General features: G+C 49.5%; 1 protein-coding gene across 7 annotated transcripts; it reads left to right on the top strand.

The window, feature by feature from the left end:
- Positions 1–23,290, top strand: TFAP2A (transcription factor AP-2 alpha). 7 transcript variants are annotated; one of them, XM_078055690.1, is made up of 8 exons: positions 4,642–5,238; positions 5,740–7,012; positions 9,278–9,712; positions 12,848–12,899; positions 14,958–15,189; positions 17,328–17,446; positions 19,396–19,537; positions 21,522–23,290. In XM_078055690.1, exons 2-8 carry the CDS (start codon positions 6,833–6,835, stop codon positions 21,808–21,810), a joined length of 1,449 nt encoding a protein of 482 aa, XP_077911816.1. In that variant the 5' UTR covers positions 4,642–5,238; positions 5,740–6,832; the 3' UTR covers positions 21,811–23,290. The 7 variants fall into 7 exon arrangements, with proteins under 7 accessions (XP_035979850.1, XP_035979849.1, XP_077911817.1 ...); XM_036123957.2 differs by lacking the exons at positions 4,642–5,238; positions 5,740–7,012 and adding an exon at positions 1–158; XM_036123956.2 differs by lacking the exons at positions 4,642–5,238; positions 5,740–7,012 and adding an exon at positions 4,335–4,612.
- The last annotated feature ends 948 nt before the right edge of the window (positions 23,291–24,238 follow it).

The following is a 24,238-nucleotide window of genomic DNA, read 5'->3' as shown; positions in this document are numbered from 1 at the left end:
CCAGGTGAGATGTTGGTGAGCAGGTAAAAAAGGAGGATTTGCCTAAGCGATTCCAGGGAGCGGGCCTGGCCGAGCCCTACAGCCCATGCCCGGCGGGGACCCGTCGCCAGGAGCGCCGAGCCGCGATGTCCATACTTGCCAAAATGGGGGACTGGCAGGTACGGGGGTTTGTCTTGGCTGGGGCTGAAGTGGGCGGGGGTGGAGCGGGGGAGGGGGCCGGGAGGGGGGGAGGCGGAGAGGAAGAGCCTTGGCCCAGGGCAGGAGAGTCGTAAGTGAGGCGCGCCTGGCAGCGCCCAGGAGTGTTCCCAGGAGAGAAAGGGCAGAAAAATCACGCGCTGCCGGCGGGCCCGGAGCTGAGGAAAGTCCGGCGCACGCTCCACAGGTGGCCCCGGGGGTCACTTGTGGTTTGCGCAGCGGCCTTTCACGCCCCCCCCCCACACCCAGTAGAAACAAGGGTGGATGACTAATTCGGGAGGGGGAAGGGCGCGAGGCGGGGGTTGCAGCGCGTGGTAAGGAAGGTTCACTACTCCGTACGCCTCCGTTCTTGCCCTAGACCCCAGGGCTACGCATGAGGTGGGGTTCTGGTGCACCTGTCTCTCTTTCTGTCTCCAAGTTTTGGGGACCTAGTGGGTGTGGAGAATGGAAAGGGGTCCGGATGGACGGGTCGCGCCCGCGAGAATGTTCTTTGGGGAAATAACTTAAAAGAGTTTGCACAAAGTTTAGCCTCTCTCTCGGTCCGAGTCGTGAAGCCAGTTTTCGCCGCTTGGGCTATAGATTGGGGTGACTGGATGAGGGGTGAATGGTGGGTGATAAGGCAGGTCCAAGATTTGCCGAAACCGACGTCTGCCGAACTCGGCCCGGCTAGGCCTCGGGTACCACGAGGCCAACTTGATCCTGCCCCCCTTGAGTCCTGACCCCACCCCGGCCACAGGAGCATTCTTCCGTCTCTCTCCTAACTTCCAGAGATTTCCCCTATGGAAACCAGGGCAGCTCTGGCCAAGCTGGTGAAGGTAGAACCTCTCTGTCGCCGATTTCGTAATGGGAACCGCGGGACCCTCTTCCCCCCCACCCCCCCACCCCCGGCACAGGGAGGCCTGGTTAGGGCGAGATTCTGTGTGCCTAAAAGCCTGCAGGGCAATTTGAACCGAACGCCGGGAACTTCCCGGAGAGAAGTCGAGGCTCTGCCCTTTCTGGGACGAGTTCTTTTTCGTGTTTCAGATTTGTGCCATTAGAAATAAAGTTCAGAGTCTTTACTACATTCTTTGGAGTTGGGGAAAGGAAACTGTCTTGCAATTTTTATTTCTCTCCTTGTATTTATTATTTTTGTTAACCCTGGACTCTTTTATACCTCTCCTCCCAATTAAACCTCCCTAAAATGCAATTTCATTCCCAAAGTTAGACTGACTTTGTGGTTTAAGGATGCAAATCCCACACCAAACACAAATGTTGGGAATCCACACTTTCCCTCCCTTGCCCCAGTGGGCCTCAGGGCCCTTCTTCCTTCTTTTCTCTGGAGGGTGTAGACTGAGGGAGGTCTTTAGCTGAGGTCTTTGCAGTTTTCTCCACAAGCCGAGTGCACCTCTCAGCCAAACTCCTCGGGTCTGAAAAGGTACCAGTAGTGCAGGATCAGCCTGGGTCTGAGCTTCTAAAGGGCCTACGGTTTGGTCGCAGTGAGCATATGGCCCAAAGGGGAAAGGAGCGAACCCTGGGCCTGGCTCCTGCGGGCTCACAGTTTGGCAAGTGGTGGGAAGCCTGCCTCTCGGGTGGGGCACGTAGATTTGGGGCCTGGAGGGGCTGGATCCTTCAGGCTTGGCCTGTTGGGCCCTCCGGTCCCACTGAGCGGTGACAACCAGAGAAAATAAGTCATTCAGGCCCCTTGCTGTCTCTTTGTTTCTCTCGGTGTCTCTGTCTCACACTGATACTCATTTTTCCCTCCAATGGCCTCTCCACGCCCCCACTTCAGGCCTGGACCCCCGACCTCCCAGCCCCAGGCCTGGCGCTCCTGTCCCGGGGTGCTGGTGAGGACGGAGCATTGACATGCAATGAAGAGACTTGTCGTGGTAATGACGTTCCCACGAACGCCGCTCGGCTGGCTCCAGGGTCTACTGGGGCGCTCGCCTGGGCCTTTCTTCAACGCCCAGAACTCCGGCCGTGGCGCAGAGTTCGCAGGCGGCGATCTGCACCTCAAAGACACCCTCGGCGGGAATACAACAACAGTTTAGCAGCCCTGGCGGGTGCGGAGCCACAAATCTGCAAGGCTTGGCTCAGCAAGGGGGTAGGGGGTGGGTGGAGAAGATGAAGGGCCTTGAATACCTTCCCCAGCCCACAAACTGAAAGAAAGCGAAACTTGAAGTTCCCTTAAGCACAGTGTGGCGACGTCTGAGGGTGTAAAAATCCCACGCTCCCAGGCCTAGGATTTGGCCTACAAATCAGGCTCTGCAGCTGTGGCCGCTTGCTGGGAAGGTGTAAATGCTCGAGGCGGCCCATCTCCCGACTTGAAGACACTGCGTTGGGCGGCGGGCCCCGGGGGCAGCCCCTCAGGTGCTTGGTGTGAGTGCTGGAAGTTGACCATTTTCCGGGTGGAGCGTGGCTCCTAACCTCAGGCTGTGTTTAGCCAGAGAACTGTGCTAGTGTTCAGGTGGGGAAAAGGAGTGTAAGGCAGTGCCCAGGGGAGGGTGTCCCTCATGCTCTAAATCCCCCTTCCATCTCGAGTCTTTTTCCTAACTTTTGGGAGGGCCTCTGGCCTACTCTGCCTGGCTTGGGGCATTGGCTGCAGTCATCCGGAAGGAGAATTGCTCTTCTGCAGATGGGGGAGGGGGAGGAGGTGGTCCTCCCTCCTCTTGCCTTCCTTCCACCTGTTAAGAAATGCTCGGATTTGCCAAGCGCCTTTACCCCTCTGCAAGGACACACTATGGAGACCTGGGAGGCCTGGAGATTTGCAAGAAACAGGCCTAGATGGAAACAGAAGTCGTTCCTAGAGCAACTCTGAGGCCGACCTACTGTTGGTGAGTTTGCAGTATTCAAGAGGGAGAAAGACACACAAAAACTTTTTTATGGAGGACAAATGAGAAGCTCAGCCAGAGAAATTAATTACTCTGTATTTCGAAGGATTACATCACGTCTTTCTTTTTAATTTCTTCTTTAAAACAATTCACTAAAACAGAAGAAAAAAATATTTAACGTCCCGGCGAGGCGAGCAGGTCCCTGTATGGAGCGGGAAAGCCTGGACTGGCCAGCCTGGACTCGGGGGTGGCCCCCGGGCCTCCGGGTTCCGCGTCAGCCGGGCACTGCGCCGCGAGCGCGCCCGCTTTAGTAACATCACCAAATCATGAAGGAACTCTCCCTGCTTTAATTAAAAAGGGGGATCTTGGGAAAACTGGAGCAGATTAGCACAGCGAAGAGTTGGTTCCCAGCGATTTATTTTGATGCATCATGACACGGAGCACACATGTCGGTGTTTCGGCACAGCTCCAGGAGCGACTGTGAGTCTCCGTAGGAGTTCTGTATCTTGTCCACATCGCACCTAGGAAACCCTTAGCCCCAAGACCACGTTGAATTATCAGTCAGCCCTAGCTTCATACAAACGAGAGGAAAATCATTTAACCCCTGGAGCTGTCAACTAACCTCTTCAGGGTACAATTTTTATTTTACACGCGGCAATTAAAGGATCGCAAACCCCAGCCGAGCGACTGGAGCCGTTTGGCAAAATCTTCAACCTGGGGGTGGGGGGTAGGGGGGTGGGAAGCGCAAAGCCAATAAAACTCCCAAGGCGCTGCGGCCCGAGGTGGTGGCTGCCGCGAGCGGAGGCGATCTCTTGTTGGGCAAAAATCCTGGAGTGACTTTGCCGGTCTTGGTTTGATGATTATATTTAATTGCGAAAGGGATAATAATTTCTAATAAAATTGGACGGGGCCGCAAGGACAGCGCGGTTAGCGTTGGCAGGGGTGAGGGAGAGGTGCTGAAAGCCGAGCCCCAGGCGCAGCCGCTTGGACCCTGCACGGTGCCGGGTTTTTGCGGAGGGCATCTCCCTCGAGGAGGAGACGGAGAGGAAGAGGAGAGGGGTAGAATGGCGCAGCGGGGAGACTGGGGGTGGCTAGGGCCGGGGCGCGCGGCTGGTCTCAGGGGAAATTTTGTCGGCTCACAGGCGGGCGTGCGCTCTAGGAGCAAGTTCGCGGCTCAGAGAGGCCTTTATACCTGGGTCGGAGCGGCCGGCCGCAGATTGCGGTGCTGGCGAGCAATTGGACTATTGTTGATATGCTAATGAGGCGATTAGGCTGTTGGTAAAGAGCTGGAAAAGGGAAAAGTTTCTACCATTAGAGGGAGATCTCCGAGCGCACACGGGAGCTCTTTCGCTTCTCGCCTCCTCCTCCTCACCCTCCTCCTCCTCGCCCTCCTCCTCCTCCTCCTCCTCCTCGCCCTCCTCCTCCTCCTCCTCCTCCTCCTCGCCCTCCTCCTCCTCCTCCTGCGCTCACCGCCGGCAGCCGACACTTTGCGCTTACCCAGAGAGTAGCTCCACTTGGGTGCGAGGCGGAGAAGGGGGCAAATCCGTTCACGCCGATCCATGAAAATGCTTTGGAAACTGACGGATAATATCAAGTACGAGGACTGCGAGGTAAGCGCGGCGTTGGCTATCCTTGCGGCCGCAGGCTCCGAGCTCTACCTTCCCGCGCCTCCTCCTCTCCTCGCAGCCAGCTGCGAAATGCGGGTGGGACAAACTTTCCCCAGCGCAGCGCCCGCCTCTCCAATTCGCCCGGAGAACGCAGGGGAGAAGCTGGAGAGGAAGGATGTGGACGCTGTCTTCTTTCATTTCCCTCCTTCGAAGCTGGTGTCCCACTCCCCCCCCCCCTATTTTTTTCTGGCCAGTTTTGGGCTTGCCTAAGAGTGGAGCGAAGAGACGAGCATGGGTCTTTGAAGCAGTTCCTGGCAATTGGGCACGCGTCTGTGCACCCTGCGTGTCTCTCCAGCGAGATTCTGGGGGCCGAGTCACCAGGAAGAGAAAGGAAAGAGAAAACCCATTTCCCTCCTTATACTTCCTCTCCGATCTTTAAAATTCCTTATTTTATTTATTCATTTTTTTCCTTCCTTCCTATCTTCCCCCTCCCCCTTTCTAAAAAGGAAGGGTCTCTTCTGTTTGGAGAAGGAGCCTGCACACTTCGCTCTGAGCTGTGTTGCACCTCCCAGTTATTGGGTTCAGTCTGGAAGCACCTCTCTCCCAAATTGCTGCGGGGCTCGCTCCAGGTATCTATGTTATTGAAGAAGTTCTAAGCAGCTTCTCCCTCTGAGGGATACTCTGAGAGCATCCCTGGGGTGGAGGTGGGAGGGCTGCACCGCGTGGAGCCGCCTAGTCGCCGGGTCCTCAAGCTTCGGCCCCTGCAGCGGCCTGGCAGTCGGCTGCGTGACCGTGGGAATCCTGGCGGGGCTGCACACGACCTCGGGTGCGCGGAGCCCGCGGCGCCGATGGAGCGCGCCTCTTTGGAGCCCATTTTAAAAACCCAGGGTCTCCGGAGCTCGGCTTCTCGGGGCAGCCGGGGAAGCTCCAGCACCACTGACCCGCCCGCGGGAGGCGCTGGGAGCCGGCCTGGCTGCCGCGGCCCTGAACTCCTTCACAACCCCGGCTGAAATAAGCGGAGGAGTCACAGGAGGGGGAGGGGGCCCGCGGCCGATTACCTAAATAGGTGGTAATCCCGGTTTTTGCTATTTTTTCTTTTCTGTTCTTTTCTTTCTCTTTGGCATTTGGAGCTGGAAATGTCTGGAGCAGAGGTCTGCGCGGGCGCAGCTGCGTGGGTCTTGTCTTCGTTTGAAATCAGAACCCGGGTTTGTGTGAACGATGTGTCACCGGTTCCCTTCCCCCTCTCCTCTCCGTCGACTATTTTAAATCTTTCTCCTTTCCCGGGCTCTTTCTTTTCGCCCTCCCCTCACCCCATGGGGCACGGGGTGACATCCCACGGGGACGGCGCTTCTCTAGGGGCTCCTGCTGTGCGCGGTGCGGGGCGCAGAGACCCCAGGGCACACCAGCCGCTTTGTTTTCAGGCCCATGGCGGGGGGCCGGGGTAGGGGGGTTTGCTCTGCGAACTGGTCCGAGTGAGCTCCTCAGTCTCCCAGAGTGAATTGTCCCCGCCAGGGCTGTGGCCCGAGCCTCGGGCATTTCACTTTCGCGGAGGCCGAAATCCAGCTCCGGACGCCAGGCCCTCTGCGGGCGAGGTCCGAACCTCTGCGCGGCGCTGGGCACCGATGAGACCTGGGTGGGAGGCGAAGAACTTGAGGGACCCTGTGGGGGCGCGTGCGGATGTGTGTGTAAGTGAGGCAAAGAGCGAGAGAGAGAGCGAGAACAGAGTGAGGGCTGTTTCAACAACTTTGACTGCGGTGGGCGAGCGCCGGAGCAGGGATTTCGGGTTTCCGAGCCGGCCCAGGGCTGTCTAATTATGTCGGGGCTCTGCAGGGACACGCAGGAGGCGAGGTGCCGCTTGTTCTGACAACCCAGCGGGCGGACTGGCAGCGGCGGCAGCCTTGCCGCGCTGGGAGAGAGCGAGCCGTGTCATCCGGGGGGTGGGGGGCGGCGTCGGGCGGGAGTGGCCCAGCCAGTCGGACGGGTTTGCGCCGGGAGCCGGGAGCCCGTGCCAGCGGCGCCCGAGCTGGGCCGCCTAGCGTCTCTGCGCGCCCCGGACCGCGTCCCGGCTCCCCCTCCCCGAGCCCCTGCCCCGGAGAGCTGAGGGCGGGGCGGCAGCTGCCGCAGAGCGAACGGCCCGGGCTGTCCGAGGGAAACTCGAGCGGCGGCCGAGGCGAGGGCCGGTGGAGCGGGCGGGCGGGCCGGTCCCGGGCGGGGCGCCGGGCGATGGAGGAGCGGCGCGGCAGCGGGCAGCCGAATCCCGAGTCCCAGGCCCGGCTGCGGAGCGGAGGAGCCCGTGGTCCGAGAGGGCCGGGCAGCACCTCCCGCGCCGAGGGCCCGATGAATGCCCGGACGCGGTCCCCTGCAGCTCCTGCCCGCGACGCGCGGCCCCCACGGTATCCCGAGGTCTGCCCCAGCCTTTTAGGTCTGATTGTCCTCGCTCGCTTCCTCTCCCCCTCCCCCTCCCCCGCGGTCTCCCCCTCCGTGCGCTCCGGCTCGGCCCCCTCCCCCTCCTTCCCTCCCTCCCTCCCTTTTTCCCTCCCTTCCTCCTCTCGGGCTCTCCCTCCTTCCCTCCCTCCCCTCTCCCCACTCTGGGCTCCTCTCTCTCACCCACACTTTCTTTCTCACACACGCACGCAGACACATTCTCCCTCTCTGCGCTCTCTCCCTCGGTTTCCCTCTCTCCCTCTTTCTCTTTCACTTTTGCATGCCCTGCAACCTTTTAAAATGTTGCCCCTTCCCTGTGATTCGCCAGACGCCGCGCCGCGGCCCCCCGCGCGCTCGCCCGCTCCCTCTCTCGCCCGCTTTTTGTCTCTCGCGCTCCCTCTCCCCACCTCCGATTTGCTACACTGAGGCTCCCGTCAATGGACTGCATTGAGAGCCGGCTCCGGCGCGAGTTGCCTCTCCGCTTCACGCTCGATTTCCAGGCATTCTTCCCTTATTAAGTATTCGTGTAATATTAATAGTCATGAATATCTGCTATTAGGAGGCTCCAGGAACGCTGCCCAGCGCGGTTATTAGAAGCTCAAGCGAAGCCGCCGCTAAGAAAAGAGGGGAGACACGGATTAAGGAACACGCACATACACACAGACACACACACACTTTTTTCTTTTCCTTTTTTGGGGTTTTTCATTTTTTAAGGAACTTTGAATCATAACCGATCACGGCAGGATAGAGACCGTGGGTTCGACCAGCTGAAGGCGCCGCTCGAATCGGTGGTTCAAGTTCGGATGGACCAGAGCGGGGCTCCAGCGCTCGGGGGAGCGTCTGCGCTGTGACTGGAGTCCTGGGTGGCGCGGGGCTCTCGGCGCCTTTTGTGTGGGGCGCGCTCGGGCGGCGGGGCAGCCGGGCTCTCCAGGCTTGCTTGTTTTTTTCCACCCTGACTCGTTACCCCAGACTCTTCGCAGATGTTAGTTCACAGTTTTTCAGCTATGGTGAGTCCCATCCCCACCCCCATCCCTGTTTCCTTAGGAATTCTCTTCTGGAAACCTGGTGTTGCGGAGCTGCCCGCAACCTCGGGCTTCGCGCCCAGGTTTCCTTCAGGGCACCCCTTTTCCATTTGCATTTCTCTCTTTCCCCTTTTCTCTCGCTTTTTTCATTCTTAAGTCGAATGCATTACCCCCCGCCCCCGCTCGACCTCTCCCGGCGCGCAGACTTACCTCGCCGCTACTTCCCCAGGCGTGTTTCTCGCCACGTTCATCCTTATTTCCTTGCGTCTGCACTTGTTCCCGAGATGTTCTCAACGTTTGATGCTTAATCCATCTGTAGGAAAAACGCGGCCGGTGTGTCCCCTACCCTCGGGGCCCGGGGCTGAACCTCCGAGGGTTCGCACTCCCTTGAATCAAGTCTGTTCGCTTGTTTTGCAAACGAATTGCAATAGAGGAACATAAAGTCAGGCGTTTTTCTGCCCTTTGGGGCTGGGGTGCAAGGGGCGGGAGCCTCCGCCCCGGGGTGCACCTTTCTCTTTTAAACCCAATAAGGCTGAATCTTTCTATTTTAAACCTTGACTTGACGTCCCCCCTCTCCCCATCCGTACCATAAATCGACCCTGTCGAGAAAAAGGCTCCTAACTGAGGAAGCGGAAAAGACAGAACCCCATCCTGCAGTTTAAATCTTCTTTAAGCTGGTAATTTAAAGGTGTGCTTTCGTTACAGCCCCTCTACGAAATGTTTCTATTTAAATAGTCATGAAATGGTAATAGTCTTTGAAAGTGTATGATTTTTTTTCCCTTCCAAATAAATGGAACAGGGTAAACAATAACGCAGTGGCAGGCAGGTTCAAATCCGGGGGAAAAAAGAAAAGGCCGCTTCTACTGTTTAATATTTAACAGGAATTTTAATTTTGCTTAAGGGAGGTTTCACGCTGCAGTTTAACGGGCTGTATTCTGGGAGGCCTTTTTCTATCTCCCTCCCCCACTTTGAAAGAGAAGCCTAAACAGAGCCTCTTATGCCCCCACATTTGCACGATCTAATTCCCTGCGTTTTTGGAAGAGCCCGTTTCACTACTGGGGTATTTTCCGAAATGAACAACTTAGAGCTCATTTCTTTCCGCGGCCTGCCGACGGGAATGAGCGGTTTCCCACGCAGTCTTGCGGAGTGGATTTAGAGTGGACAGCTGTAACTCGACGCCTGATTTCTTGTTCCCCCCTTCTTCTCTCTCTCTCTCTCTTAGGACCGCCACGACGGCACCAGCAACGGGACGGCGCGGTTGCCCCAGCTGGGCACTGTAGGTCAATCTCCCTACACGAGCGCCCCGCCGCTGTCCCACACCCCTAATGCCGACTTCCAGCCCCCCTACTTCCCCCCGCCCTACCAGCCTATCTACCCCCAGTCGCAAGATCCTTACTCCCACGTCAACGACCCCTACAGCCTGAACCCCCTGCACGCTCAGCCGCAGCCGCAGCACCCGGGCTGGCCCGGCCAGAGGCAGAGCCAGGAGTCTGGGCTCCTGCACACGCACCGGGGGCTGCCCCACCAGCTTTCGGGCCTGGATCCTCGCAGGGACTACCGGCGGCACGAAGACCTCCTGCACGGCCCACACGGGCTTAGCTCAGGACTCGGAGACCTCCCGATCCACTCCTTACCTCACGCCATCGAGGACGTCCCGGTAAGAGGCCGCGCGGGCGGTGCGAGGGAGAACGCAGCGCCTGCTCACCCACCCCCCAGAGAAGATAATCGGGACACACAGCCTGTGGGCCCGGGGTTTTCCTCAATGGCATTTACTTTTTCAAAATTTCATTTTATTTTTTGGGCGGACACTTGGAGAACCCACATAAACGACCGAATTAAAAAATTAAAAAGTAGTTGAGAGTTATAGCCCTAGAACAATGGTTCCTGGAGCTCCTTCAAACAATGCCTGCATTACCATTTCCACCGACACAGAAATAAATCAGACGAATGTCACCATTAACAATATCTGCCCCTCTCCACGACAGTAAACTGTTTCGATTGGGAGAGGATCTAATTCCACCGCTAAGTCTGGCGTGGGGGATTGCTCCCTGTCCTGAAAAAGATGTTAAATTCAACCAAAAGAACTCATTAAATACCCTAGCACTTTAAAATAAAGCGTGAACGACATCCTAAAAAAATTATTTTTACCGGATTTCATAAGCACTAGTGATATCTAAAAGTTATGTGTGTAGCCTACCCTGATTAAAGAATAGTAAGTAGCAAATCGGAGCAGAGGGACATTAAAATGCAGCCTCCTTCTCCTCCTAGGGGTGCTAAGTGCTGACCTCATAAATCATTAGCTGGGTTCCCAACTCCTATCAGAACCTGCTACACCCCATATTAAATTAAATGTTTTGAGACTATTGGGCAATACATTATTTGAGTTCTAATCCAGTTATCAATAAATGCAGTTTAAAACGATTTCTGAATAAGCATGGTATTAGCACATTTACTATTTACAGTGTAAACCAGGCTATTGATAATTTGAAAATACTTTCTGAAATTAAATTTAAACCAGCATCTCTGTTTCAATTCTACGTATTTATGGTTTCCTCACAACCCTCCTGAAATGGAATTAGAATGAGCCAATAATTTTATTAAAGCTGTAAAGGCTCTGTTAATGCTGCTTTTCTTTGGAGAGGAAATGTATCTGGATGTGATTTTTACTAAAATGCTATTTCAAATTAGTGCATCAAATATTGCAGCAATATGTCCGTTGACAGTTTAATGATTACTGCATTAGATTGCAAAGAAAATGGTCAGATGAACTTACCTGCTTGCTTGGTGAATTTAAAACATTATTTAAGTTACATAGGAAAATAGAAAATTTATTACAGCTCTCATCTGGCCCAGTTAATCACTGAAATTTGTTGGTTATGTTTAGCAGCCTTGCATGCAAAGCAGGAAAAGTAGGCACTTAATCCATTGTGGGGTTTAGTAAGCATTGTGTGTGTGTCTGTGTTCATAAATGTTTTTGGAAACTGATACTAAACAGTGCATTTCTTGGGAAGTAAAATAAGAGGAGGAATAGTTGAGAAAATGCAAATTAAAAAACAAACCTGGAAGTTGTGATCATTTCAGTTCCCCTTCCCAAAGAGTCTCTGAATCTTTTTTCTAGCCTGCTCTTTGGACATATTTGAATTGCAAAATGCACTGCAGCCTTTTGGAATTACCATGAATTAGAATTGCTCTACTTTGCAAAAATTCCAAAGTGGCTGGTGTGACTTCTTAACACCTGTATAGTCACTTTTTGTGGTGAAATTAGTAGGAGAAATTAACCAAAAGATCAAATAAAAACAAGGAAACCCAGTTGCTGCTCTTCCCCACCTTCCCCCACCTATTAAGAAAAAAATTCTTTCAAAGGAATTTGGGTCAGAAAAAGGGTTGTTTTCAATTTTCCCATTGCTGCAACAGTTAACCTTTAATAAGAATGACTGCTAAATATTTAAGAAAATCAAATTGATGGTGAAAATTATTTAATCATTAATATCTCAGTGGGATTTTAAACTTAACAGTCTTCCCTGTATGGACAAGGTCTAGAAATAACACAAATAAAAGTATTATGCCACACTACATTTACTTTATGGGTTTAGGGTGCATGCATAAAGGGATCATATTTCCCCATATAGTTAAAACACAAGAACTGCAGCAGTAGTCATTTCTGAACATTTCTCAATTTAATTATACTTAAATCCAGAAGCACTTTAGGCAAGTTACAAATGAGAGCATTGAGTATAATAAAACCTGTAATAAAGCAACTTAGTACCATCCACCCGGAATCATTGCGATCAGGCACAATTAACAGGAGCATAAATCCAAGACAGAATGGAAAATGTTCAAATCAGTATTATTGTTGGACAAAGACTAGAGAAGGAAGTAATAGTTTTTTAAATGGTAATGCCTGTGTTTGGTAACGATTGCGAAATCTTCTATCTCAGCAGCCCTGGTGCTAATTTGTAAACACAGCCAGACATTATATTGCCTGTCAGTTTCTGCATTAGAAAACATGATTTCATTTTACTTTCTAATCACGTTTTGACTCTAGCACACACGTATACCCATCCATCTGTTAAAAAAAAAAAAAAAAAAAGAGAGAGAGAGAGAGAAAGAGAGAGAGAAGGAAAAAAAAAAAAACCCCACACCAACAAATCCGCTGCTGGACAACAGGAAAAAGAAAATACCCTCAGAGGTGTTTTTTTTTTTTTTTTTTTAATCGTTTTCATATTCCTTTCTGATACCCAGTTTAGGCAGTAATCATCTTTAAAAATTATTTTTTATTTTCCATAAGTGAAGGTGTGTATATGCCTTTGCTTTTTATCACATTACCTAAAACGTTTACAACACTCCCCTCTTACTCCCGCCTCTGTCATTTCTATTGTGTTTCCCTGGCTTTTGCTGCCTGAACACTGGAAACGCTGAAGTCCGAAGCTGCTGAGGCGCCAAACTAAAGCTAGGTGCATTTTTAAAGGTTGAACTGACTTTGTGAGAAAGATTAGGTGCTCCAAAACTTGGTTTAATTTGCAAAGAAAGTTTTATTCCCCACCCCCACCTCCTTCAAACATGGATTATTTGCTGGGGGAGGAGAAATTGGCCGTGGGTGTGCAGTGAAACCTCCTGAGTTCCAAAGCCTCAAATTCCAATAAGCCAAGATGAGATGTTTATATATAAATGTCACTATATGGGAGGAGGAAATTTTGATTCTATACCTTCCCCTCCCCCCATCTTGCACAGAATATTCATTTCCTTTTGTTTTGATTATACACTTACATCCATGTGTATCCTTTTGTTGCAGCATGTAGAAGACCCGGGTATTAACATCCCAGATCAAACTGTAATTAAGAAAGGTAAGCCATTTCCTTCTACATTCCAGGCATGTCCTTGCAGGCGTAGTGCTATTTAAAAGAACTCGCAGAGCTGTATTTATTTTTTTCAAATAGGATTTCCTAAAGGCTCAGAATTAGCAAATAGATGGCATAGAACAGCAATGCTTAAATGATCGGCTTTCAGTATGTTAGTAATGGCAACAGGCTAGCTTTGTTCATGATTTGACCATTTAATTTAGTTTAATGATATCTAGACAAACACATGAAATGTGTAATAGTTGAACTGATTTGGAAGTGGCATTTCAATTTTGAAATGGTTTAATAGTTTAGTTAATCCATTGTGTGAGTGGCCATGAGTGTTAAGAAGTGTATAATGCTAAAATAGTGCAAATAATTCAACATTAATATAAAAGCAATTGTGTTTTTGTTAACACTCCATAGCAGAGGAAGAAAAAAACTTTCATGTTCTTCAATTTAATTTCTCATTAGCTGTTTAAGGGTTTTTAAACTTTGTGAATTAGGTTAACAAAAATTTGGCTTTTGGTTAAAATTAGCATCTTGAAGATGTCAGGATTATTAGCATAATTGTTCAGAGCAGAAATTGTTTTTAAAAAGTGTCAAGTGATTTTGGATGGATTTGTAATTTGTATTGTGTTTAGTGAGTAGAAATAAAGTTTACTGGATTAAATGCTATTCACAGCAGCTTTTTTTGTTGTTGTTATGGTAGCAATGTTACATTACAGGAACCTAGGCACCACCAGAGGACGATGCTATATAAAACTGTTCTCATTTCTAACCCCAATCAGTATATTGTTAGCTAAAGTTTCATTTTTGCATCTGTGAAGTCTTTGTCACGTCAAATTAGATGTGCAAGGGATAAATCTTAAGAGATGCTCTTTCCAAGTCGACATGATAATTGGCTCTTTTATTAGTAATCTCTCAAGAGTTCGTTTAACTCCTATTGTCTCTATTAGCCTCCCCAGAGCTATTAATGTCACAAGTGATCTATCCAAAACCTAGAGCCCCCCACCTCCCCATACGTCTAGAATATCCCCATTACGGAGGGAGGAGTACTGAGGAGAATGTATGCATATTATTATATATGTCTCCTTGTGGAATTTTAAAATACAAATGCATACAGTACTTAAATGGTTGTGAATGCATCTGAATTATATTGATGTTGAGAAATGTAACATGGTAGTACACTTTTTCCTGGCCCTGAATTTTTTTCTAACTATGGTGGGGCCGACAATGAAGAGCTTATGATTTTAACTAGTAAGAATATATCCTCTCCCCTTGCCAATGAAGACACTTAAGCAGACAAGGATATTAACTATTTGCTCAACAAAAGGGCATATTGCTAGTGTCTATGGTAGGCCTGTTTATCCTTTTTCTCTCCCAGTTCAAAATGGGGCTGTGAAATGGATTTCCAAAACTCGGGTCCTTTTCAAAACTAAACGTAGGAAAGGGCCTATTTATCAAAAGGATGGGGCACGTGTGGTGTGTGACAAGAGAATCCACCACCTCCCAGATTGGTGCCTTAACTGAAATGTTCACTTACAGGCCACTTCAGCCATCTAAACTCTCTGCTGATCTTTATTACAGGTCTTGGGGACAATTTCTCCCCAACACTGAACCCCCCACCCCACAGAACCTCCAAAGTACACATAGCTTGCTCTCGGTGTGCAAATGTAATCCCCTCCCCTGCACCCTATACCGGTACTCCAGCATCTCTACTCGGATGAGAGCCCAGGGGGTCACAATTTCACCACCATCTCTAGACAGCACCCTGAGGGCTAACAGGGAAGGGTCCAGGCAGAAGCACAGGCCTGGCTGGTGGGGCGAGGTGGGGGCGCCTCCCGGCCGCCGGGCGAGGTGCGCCGAGGGGCTGAGGCTCGATCCCCAGGACGGGAATACTGCAGGGAATAGGACAGAAGGTGGAGGAAAGGAGCCACAAGATTTTTCAGGGCTGGAAGGAAAGTGGGGGTTGCGGCGCAAGCCGGGGCGAGGGCCGGGGTCCGGCAGGACTTAGGAGAGACCCCCGACGCCCACACGCAGCTTCCCCGTCTGTCTCCGCAGGCCCCGTGTCCCTGTCCAAGTCCAACAGCAACGCCGTCTCCGCCATCCCCATAAACAAGGACAACCTCTTCGGCGGCGTCGTGAACCCCAACGAAGTCTTCTGTTCAGTTCCGGGTCGTCTCTCGCTTCTCAGCTCCACCTCGAAGTACAAGGTCACGGTGGCGGAAGTACAGCGGCGCCTCTCACCGCCCGAGTGTCTCAACGCTTCGCTGCTGGGCGGAGTGCTGCGGAGGTGAGGCCCGGCGCCGCCCTGCCCACCCCGCCCCGCCCCGCGGCCCGGGGAAACACTGCGCCTGCGCCTGCGCCTGGGCGGCGACGCAGACGGGCCTCGCGCCACGGCCCTCCCTTCGCGGGAAAAGAAAGGGGCGGGGAGAAGGGCGTAAAACCGGGTGGGTGGGAGCTGGGGGCGGGATGAGGCGGCGCGCGCCTGCGCTCTCCGTAGCCTTCCCGCGCGCTCGGCGTTCTGGCGCGCGCTCGGGTCCGCGGCCGCAGCGCGCTCCCCGGGCCCTCCGCCCCCAACCCAACTCCCCGCGCGCACGCGCAGCTCACTGCACCGCGGGTTCAGTGCCGGCCGCTGCAGCGGCGGGGCGCCGTGCAGCCGCCTTTTCCCTACTCGCGTACACCTTGCGAGCCCTGGAAAACTTCCTCTCAGGCGCCTTACTTTGCCTTACCTCCATGTAGGATCTCCGACGGTAACCCACCGTCCCTTGAATAGGGTTTTAAGTAGAAGACGTTGGCTTTCTCTTGAGTCCGCCGCCCTCCCCCCATCTCCCCGTACCCGTCACCTCTGGCCAGACAGCGACTCCCTGTGCCTAAGGCGCTCGCGTTAGTGGTTCCTAGGTACCGCTGCCGCGATGTGCTCCAGGCAGCACGCAAGACACGTGTACGTGCATTATGTGTAGTCGTTACCCACGAGTGCATGTTACATACGTGGCCAGGGATACACGTCTCAGCCCTGCGAGGTCGGAAGGTTTCATTTCGTAGATAAGATTTGATAAGGGTCTGCAAGGTGAAGCACCTTCCCTCAGGGCAGGTTTTTCCCTCCCTTGGGCTTCGTCCTCCTAGGGTTCCACCCAACTTTGTGAGTGGTGGGTGTTGGGTTGAACTTTCCCAGATGATCTTTTCTTTTTTCTTCTTTTTTTTATTTTTATTTTTTTTATTTTTTTAAAGATTTTATTTATTCATTTGAGACACAGAGATACGGAGAGAGAGAGCATGAGCAGGGGGGAGACAGAGGGAGAGGGAGAAGCAGGCTCCCTGCCGAGCAGAAAGCCGGATGCGGGGCTCGATCCCAGGACCCTGGAATCATGACCCGAGCCGAAGGCAGACGCCTAACCATCTGAGCCACCCAGGCGCCCCTCTTCTTTTTTTTTTAATAAGAAAGTAGACGGAGAACTTCACTGTTTTGACGTTTATTCATTTATGCATCTATGGACCCATAGTCCTGCTCTGATGGGCATATCCCACACAAAGCCTATAAAACCATTTTTGGAAGGTTTTAAACATCAGCTTTTCCAATCTTTTCTTCCTCCTTCACAGTCATTTTGCTTCCCTTTGTAATCTTTTTCTGACACAGATCTGAATCCGCCCTCTGCTTTTTCCTCCCCTTCCCCCATCCCCAATATTGGAGACTGTTTACCTAGGGGAGTATAATCTAATCCACACAATTAAAGAGCACTTGAGTAGGGAATAAAATCTGAAATTAATTAATTTGCTGTTTTATTTAAACAATTTATCTTAACCACTTTCTGATTATGGGAGTCTATTTAGACATCTATTTAGAACCACCTCCATTGTCTCTGAAATCAGTGAAATTTTTAAAGGCTGATACCCGCTTTTGACATTTCTAGTTAGGCTAGTGACATGGCATGTAAACAGTTGGTAAAATGAATTTCCCGTTGGGGCTAAAGCCAGAGCAAGAAACGTGAGAGTGATGATAACTTTGGTTACTCTGAAGAACCTAACAGCAGTTCTTGCAAAGACAATTTAAAGACCCCGTTGGGATTTGTGTGATTGTAACAACAGGGAAAATATACAGTAATCAGTTGAACTCAAAAATACCTCAAACCCTAGAGATGAGAACTGTGTTTGTTTGTTTGTGGTTCTTTAGAGAGTTGGGAAATCAAAACCTTCCAACCTGCCACCTTGGCTGCAAGAATAACTGAACACAGGGGGTGCTTTACAGTTTAGCATTTGTCTCCTGTGATCTTTCCGTACCATTCCTTCCTAGGTTTCCCTCCCTTAATATCTCGGGGCCATGATCCTTACTTTTTAAAAGCACATGTTAGGAAGTTGTCAGAGTGACTGTAATGCGACTCAGAGCAACCCAGTGTTTTCTAAATCCCTTTCTTGCATCTATTTGTGAAACAGGGCGAAGTCTAAAAATGGAGGAAGATCTTTAAGAGAAAAACTGGACAAAATAGGATTAAATCTGCCAGCAGGGAGACGTAAAGCTGCCAACGTCACCCTCCTCACGTCACTAGTGGAGGGTAAGCAAGTCCACTTGCTAACAAGAAGGGAACTGTCTTCTGGTAAAATGGATAATACTCAGTGGCCAGATGTTTGGTTGTATTTTGTGTCAATTGGGCAGTTTCGAGTTTTGTTTTGTTTTGTTTTTTTTTCCCGGAGAATATAGCTGGAAGGGAACAGAATCCTGGCATGTCAAGAAACTATTTGTACTTACTCCTGTCCTCCTTTCTTCTTCCCCTTTGCCACAAAATTCCACTTCCCTAAGCCCAATTCTGACCTAAACAAAGTGAAAATTTAAGAACTGCATATTCTCCAAGTTCCTGTCTCCTCCACAGAGCTCAGCAGTAAATTACTTAAGCTATTCTGACATCTGCGTTTGAGAAATGCGTGACCATTACTTCCTGAATTAATTTGGGAATCTTTGACCTGCATCCTGATTTAAGACCGTCCTGAAAGCTCAGGGTTATATGCCCTTTTAGGTTTTTGTTTTCCAAACATATGCTCCCTTATCTCTTATTTAATTGTGCTTCTCTAGTGGAGGGGAAGAAAAGTGAACAATTTTAGATTTTGAGTTGTTGGGCTAGGAAAGAGAAAAGACGTATAAGCATTGCAAAAAGTTTCTCATGGCAGTTTTTAACACACACACACACACACACACACACACACACACACACACACAGCTTCCAACCCCTTCAAAACAAAAGCTACCCCTGTTCTCACTCCATGCTCTAGATACACTGTCATCAGAATCCACTCACATTCCTGCTTCCTCTGGATTCCTGTTAAGTGTTTCTGATACTAAATTGGCTTAAGTTTAGATGTTTTGGAATGAATGTATAAGCGGTCTTTGTGTTTTCCTTTGTGTTGTGTTGGAAATGTCTCATGCAAATAGGAAAAAACAACAACAACACTTAAATGATCAGGGAGATACTAAAACTACCATTTATATTTAAAGAAGGCATTTTGTCTTCTTTACATCTTACATTTGAGGAGATACATCACAATGGGATTTGAGTTCCAGCTTTATAAAGAACTAAAATAAAGTTTAAAACCGTAAACTTGAGGAGGAATCCTAGGAGGCATTTGTGAATGGTGTTAAAGATGATAATATAACTATTAAACAATAAGCAGTTGTTCAGGGCCAGAAACTCTAGTACAGTAGCTTTGCATTAAAAATAACATGAGTACATACAGAACCCACTATCCATACCCCAAAAGAATTACGCGCCAAGGAAATGGTCGTGGTGCTTTAGGTGTAGTGTGAGAGTGTGCATGGGCTTGGGGGTTGAGTCCTGTAGCAGGGAGGCAGTTTCTGGAGAACTGTTATTGTTTGTGATCCGCTCCATTTTATGGAAACAAGCTCTGCAGAGAGGGCTTTGATGCTCTAATTGGCGCATGCGTTCTTCCGGAGCTGGAGCTAATGGCAGGAAGCCCTGCAGTAAAAACCAACTGGTTCAGGAAATTAAAACCAAAGATTCGAAAATCAACAACACAGACAGACTCAGTGGAGTGACCCTCAAATCCTCTTGGTTAATCGGTTTGGATGAACAGATAATTATATGCGATCAAGTTAAAATGTAAACCTTTAGTTGTTCCCTTCGCAGAAAAGCTCAACGAGTAATTATGAATATCATTTATGAATGTGTTGATAGGTGTGAGGTTGGAATACAAGAAACATTTTAAAAGAGAAGTTGGGAAAATGTCATCAGGGTGGGGGATGGGACCGGAGGGTGGTGGATGGGATTTACATTTTCAAATCCTCTTGGCCTTCTAGGACAAGTGGCCATTTTTCCTGATAAATTCATCTGCCAGATCCTACAGAGAAGGAAATAAAATGCCTGAAACGAGAAAACAATTAGTTTGTGTTTTCTTCAACATCTGGGTTAAGAAAATAAGAGTGTTGGGAGGAAAATCTGACCTCAACTCTTTTCATTCTCTTGCACTCACCTCCTCTCTCGCGTCCTGCCAGGAGAAGCGGTCCACCTAGCCAGGGACTTTGGGTACGTGTGCGAAACCGAATTTCCTGCCAAAGCAGTAGCTGAATTTCTCAACCGACAACATTCCGATCCCAATGAGCAAGTGACAAGAAAAAACATGCTCCTGGCTACAAAGTAAGGCATTTCCCTTACCTCTCCAGGGTCTCGGTGTCTTATTGTCAAGAGAAACAAAAATCAAAATCGTTTCTGGTCGCACTTTTCTCCTGTCTTCCTTTGGTGTTAATCAGCTTTGTTGTTGTAAATAATTGACGTTAACAGCGAAGTCTTAGAATCCATACTCTACCTTAAAGGGGAAGTGTAGGTGGGATTCTTGGTGCGTCTCCATTCTTTATCCTCTCTTCTGCTCCCCCTTCTCAGTTTGAAAAAAAAAAAAAAAGAAATTAGTGTGTATGGGGGTGGAGTATCCTTGGGATTTGATGGAAGCTGAGTATGGATTGGTGACTATGTTGTTTTAGAAAGACCAGCATCGAGTCTGTAAATGGGTAACACGCTTGCCCGTATCAGTTTTTGTCTCCTATCAGTATGTTCTCTGAGGGCAAGGATTAAGCCGTGGCCTGCAAAATGTGCAAGTCAGAAGTTTTCCTAGTTTCAACCTTAATCCCTTATCCCATTTCTTGCCTTCCTTTTGCCTCCCTCCTGGAAAGTCTCACTCTGTCTCTCTGTCTCTCTCTCTCTCTCTCACACGCACACACAGAGCCCACAAGTTTTAGCCTACAGGCGAGATGTCAAATAGGTTTCAAAATGGCCCAAGTTATATTCCCATCAGTGCTTGGGCTGAATAGGCTTCTCCAGGTGGTGTGTGAAAAGAAAATGACTGTTTTGATATGTTTTCTGAAAATTAAAAGGCTTGTTTGGAAGCCCTTAATTATCAAAGTCGATGTCACAGGAGGGCTTGGAACCAGAGGGCAGAGGCTGAGGCCTCAGGCAGGACAGTTTCTGGCCTGGGGACATCAGCTGGCCTTGGAGAGGGCAGCCTGCCAATGCTCCCCCATTTTCCCTCCTCCCTACCTGCCTCATACCAACACCCCCACCCCCTCCAGGCTACTGCTGCCCCAGGAAGGCCCCAGCTAGGCCTTGGTTCCCAGATTCAGAGACAGCTTCCAGTGTATAGGCCTCCCCTGTCTGTATTTCCAACTTTTCAAGACCCTTTCTGAGATTTCAACTTTTTCTATTCCCTTAGCTTCCTAAGCACATCCATATTCACAATTTCCCTAGAGATCCCCCCACCCTCCGTGTGTTGGAATGGGAAATTGACATTGAAGTGTCTATTTCTTCTCAAAAATCAGTCTGAGGGGCGCCTGGGTGGCTCAGTTGGTTAAGCATCCCACTCTGGATTTCAGCTCCGGTCATGATCTCAGGATCTTGAGATCGAGCCCCGCCTCAGGCTGGGGCATGGAGCCTGCTTGAGATTCTCTCTCTCTCTCTGCCTCTGCCCCTCCCCCCAGCACTCTCGCTCTCTCTCTCTGAGCTCTCTCTCAATCTCAGTCTGAATTGTCCCCAAGTAACAGGTTTTTTGTGCCTTTATTTAAAGGCAAAATAATCCCAGGAAAAGTTTGCCTTTCTGTCTGCATCCAACCTGATTTGAAGTGAATGGGCAGAGATTTCATCCCACCAACTGAGGTCTCTCTAGAACAGAGCAGGAAGTGGGTCTCTGATATTTTGAACAGGACATGCTCTTGGCGGCTATTGGGGAGATGCTTATGTTTCTGACTCCTCGTGCCTCTCCTTCTCCTTTGTTTCTCTTCTAAATGTGTGGAATGTTTTTGTGTGTCTGGGGTGTTTGGTGTGAGTGAGAAAGGAGGGGGCTGGCAGTTAGGTGTAGCTGAGGGGTGAGAGGGAGAGAGACATTTGTGAAGGTAGGGAGGGCCCTGTTTCAGTGGACATGGAGGGGTGACTGGGTCTTCCCACATGTGGCCACCCCCCAGGTCTGTCTCTGGGGCCTTGGGTCAAGTCCGGGCTCCCTGGATTCCGGTGGAGGTAACTGCAGGCGGAAAGGTTTTCTCTGCTGCTGGTGCTGCCCACAGGGGAGCCTCAACTCTCTCTCTCCCTCTCTCCCCCCCTCACCCCTCCCTCTCTCTCTGCTTCACTTGTGCTGCAGACAGATATGCAAAGAGTTCACTGACCTGCTGGCTCAGGACCGATCTCCCCTGGGGAACTCGCGGCCCAACCCCATCCTGGAGCCTGGCATCCAGAGCTGCTTGACCCACTTCAACCTCATCTCCCACGGCTTCGGCAGCCCAGCGGTGTGCGCCGCCGTCACGGCCCTGCAGAACTATCTCACCGAGGCCCTCAAGGCCATGGACAAAATGTACCTCAGCAACAACCCCAACAGCCACACGGACAACAGCGCCAAAAGCAGTGACAAAGAGGAGAAGCACAGAAAGTGAGGCTGTCCTCCCGCCCTGCCTCTCCGGCCTCACCAGCCCGGGAGCCCACCCACCCAGTCTCCACCACACCTACCCCGCCCCCCCCTCCGCGGGCAGGGGACAGCCCCGGGACAGCCCCGGGACCAGCACACCCCCTCTGCTGCTACTGCCGCTTGCTGCTTCCGCCGCCGCCACCTTCGTCCCCCAGCGTCTGGGGGACTCTCTGCCATCAGCGGGGACAGCCCCCCCCACCCCCCACCCCGCTGACCTGGCCCCCTGCCTCGACGTCCCCCGTCGTCGTCGGCGCCAACTCCCCTTTGCCCTCCTGTGGAGCCTAAGAGAACAGAACAGGCCGTGAAGCCAGCAAAGAAAAGTTCTGTCCAAGTTTGTGAACCATTTTTTAAAAAAACAAAAACAAAAAACAAAAAAAAAACCAACAACAACTCAACAACGACCACCACCACAAAAAAGTTAAAAACGGTTTTTTTCTAAAAAAAAAAACAAACCATAAAAAATTAAAAAAAAAATTATATGAGCTTCATGGGACTGAATCACCACCTTCCCTTACATACTTCAGTTCAGAGTGTAGCCATACTAGAAAAAAAAAAAAAGAAAAGGAAAATGATGTTTTTATCAGTATTGTGAATAAACTTGAACACAAATACACGAAGTTCCATGTCATGTCTTCAGTTGTAGAAGTTTTTCCTCTTCAAGGTAAAGCGACCAACTTGAACTTTATCTGGCAACACGATTCACAGTTATATAAGGGAATCAGTGTTCACGTCTCTGTATATATTTATTTATGTGTAATTTAATGGGAATTGTAAATATGGTGAGTCTGTTTTAAGCCTCTTTTTTTTTTTTATTTATCTGGTGATCTCGTTTACCTCTTGTTTAGTGGGTTTTGAATCTTCCCTATTAGTTCTTCATGTGGTTCATGGTACTTATTTAGAAATTCAAGGTTTGGGGGATTTATTTTTTCCCCCTCTGGGATTCATGAATTTAGCCCTGTTGTAGCATGTTAAAGATGACAATGAAACAGCTGAACGAATAAAAAAAAAAAGTAAAATAAAATTTTATATATAATTAGTATTACATTTAGCTTTTCATTGAACTGAAAGAAAAAAGTGATATTGGACCCTGGAAAGATTTTTAAACTTGAGTGGTTTGATAACCCTTCTATGTATTGTGGGGAGAAAAAAAAGTTTATTTTATTCCACTGTCCTCCCTTGAAAGCATCTTTTGAGCAATAAATGAGTATTGTCTTTAAACCAAGGGTAAGGGTTCCCCCCCCCACCCCACACTCTGTCTCTCTCCTTGCTCTCTCTTTTTGTTCAAAGAACTTCAAACATTTGGGACCACCTGGTATTCTGTATTTTCACTGGCCATTTTGGAAGCAGTTCTAGTTGTATTGTATTGAGTTGTGCTGGCGTAGTCTCCATGCCTGTCAATGTATCATAGTCCTTTGTTGCCCAGATAAATAAATATTTGATACGCTTTATGTCGATTTTTTTTTTTTTTATTCAGTGGCTGTCTTTACCCAGGCGTATTTTTGTTCTTGGCAGTATTTTTTATTCAGTATGGTTACAGTAATTGAGTTTAACTCTCCCTTGGCAATTGCTCCTTGCAATAAGCAGCTGAACCCATTGTTTCCCTCAAGTATAATAAAAACTTACTTTCAACTTGGAGTTCAGAGCAGGGTATCATTTAGATATTCCACTGAGTCTGTATTCAGACAAATGACACAATAAAACCCAATGTATTCTTTTGGATAAAAGATTGTTTGTACTGCTAAAGGAATGACATACTATCTTTTCCTTACTAGAAACATTAATTTTATTATTAAAAATAAAGTTTTATTTTATTTATGTTGATCCTTTAGGTTTTCGTTTGTGTTTTGGAAACCACAGTATAAAACCTTCAGAACCAAATGTTAAGGATGACAAGGAAGATGGGGAACAGAACAGAAGACCCTCCCCCTCCCCTCTGGCCCCCCCCCCCCCCGCCCCCGTAACTACTTTGGAACCTGTCTCAGAGGATAACTGAAATTTGAATTGTTAGTTCATTAGCACAAAGGAAATACCCACTTAAACCTTCACTTGCTAGCTCGGGTTCTCAGTGGCTAAGATATGTAAATGAGCAAAATCTAGCTCTAGTTTTCTGGGAAGAGAAAAGGAATGGTGGCAGAAATGCATGAAGAGGAGAGAAAGAGAGGTACTTTGTCTCCTATTTATTTTAGTATTTTATTTAGGGATGAGTTCACTACTGTGCTGTTCTTAGGATCTCCTGAGGTAGCAGAGGTAAGTGGGAAATTATGTCGATTCCCAGAATCTTTTCTGCCTGCCCTCCCTAAATATCGACCCACCCTTTTCTATCAGCAAGGGGCTCCTCCTAGGACCTTTCAGAAATATAAAATGTGCTCTGAGGTGGGGTGGACAGGATGGGGGAG

The sequence above is a fragment of the Halichoerus grypus genome, chromosome 9, assembly GCF_964656455.1.
Source record: "Halichoerus grypus chromosome 9, mHalGry1.hap1.1, whole genome shotgun sequence".
Lineage (NCBI taxonomy): Eukaryota > Metazoa > Chordata > Mammalia > Carnivora > Phocidae > Halichoerus > Halichoerus grypus.
This window is presented reverse-complemented; position numbering and strand designations above follow the sequence as displayed.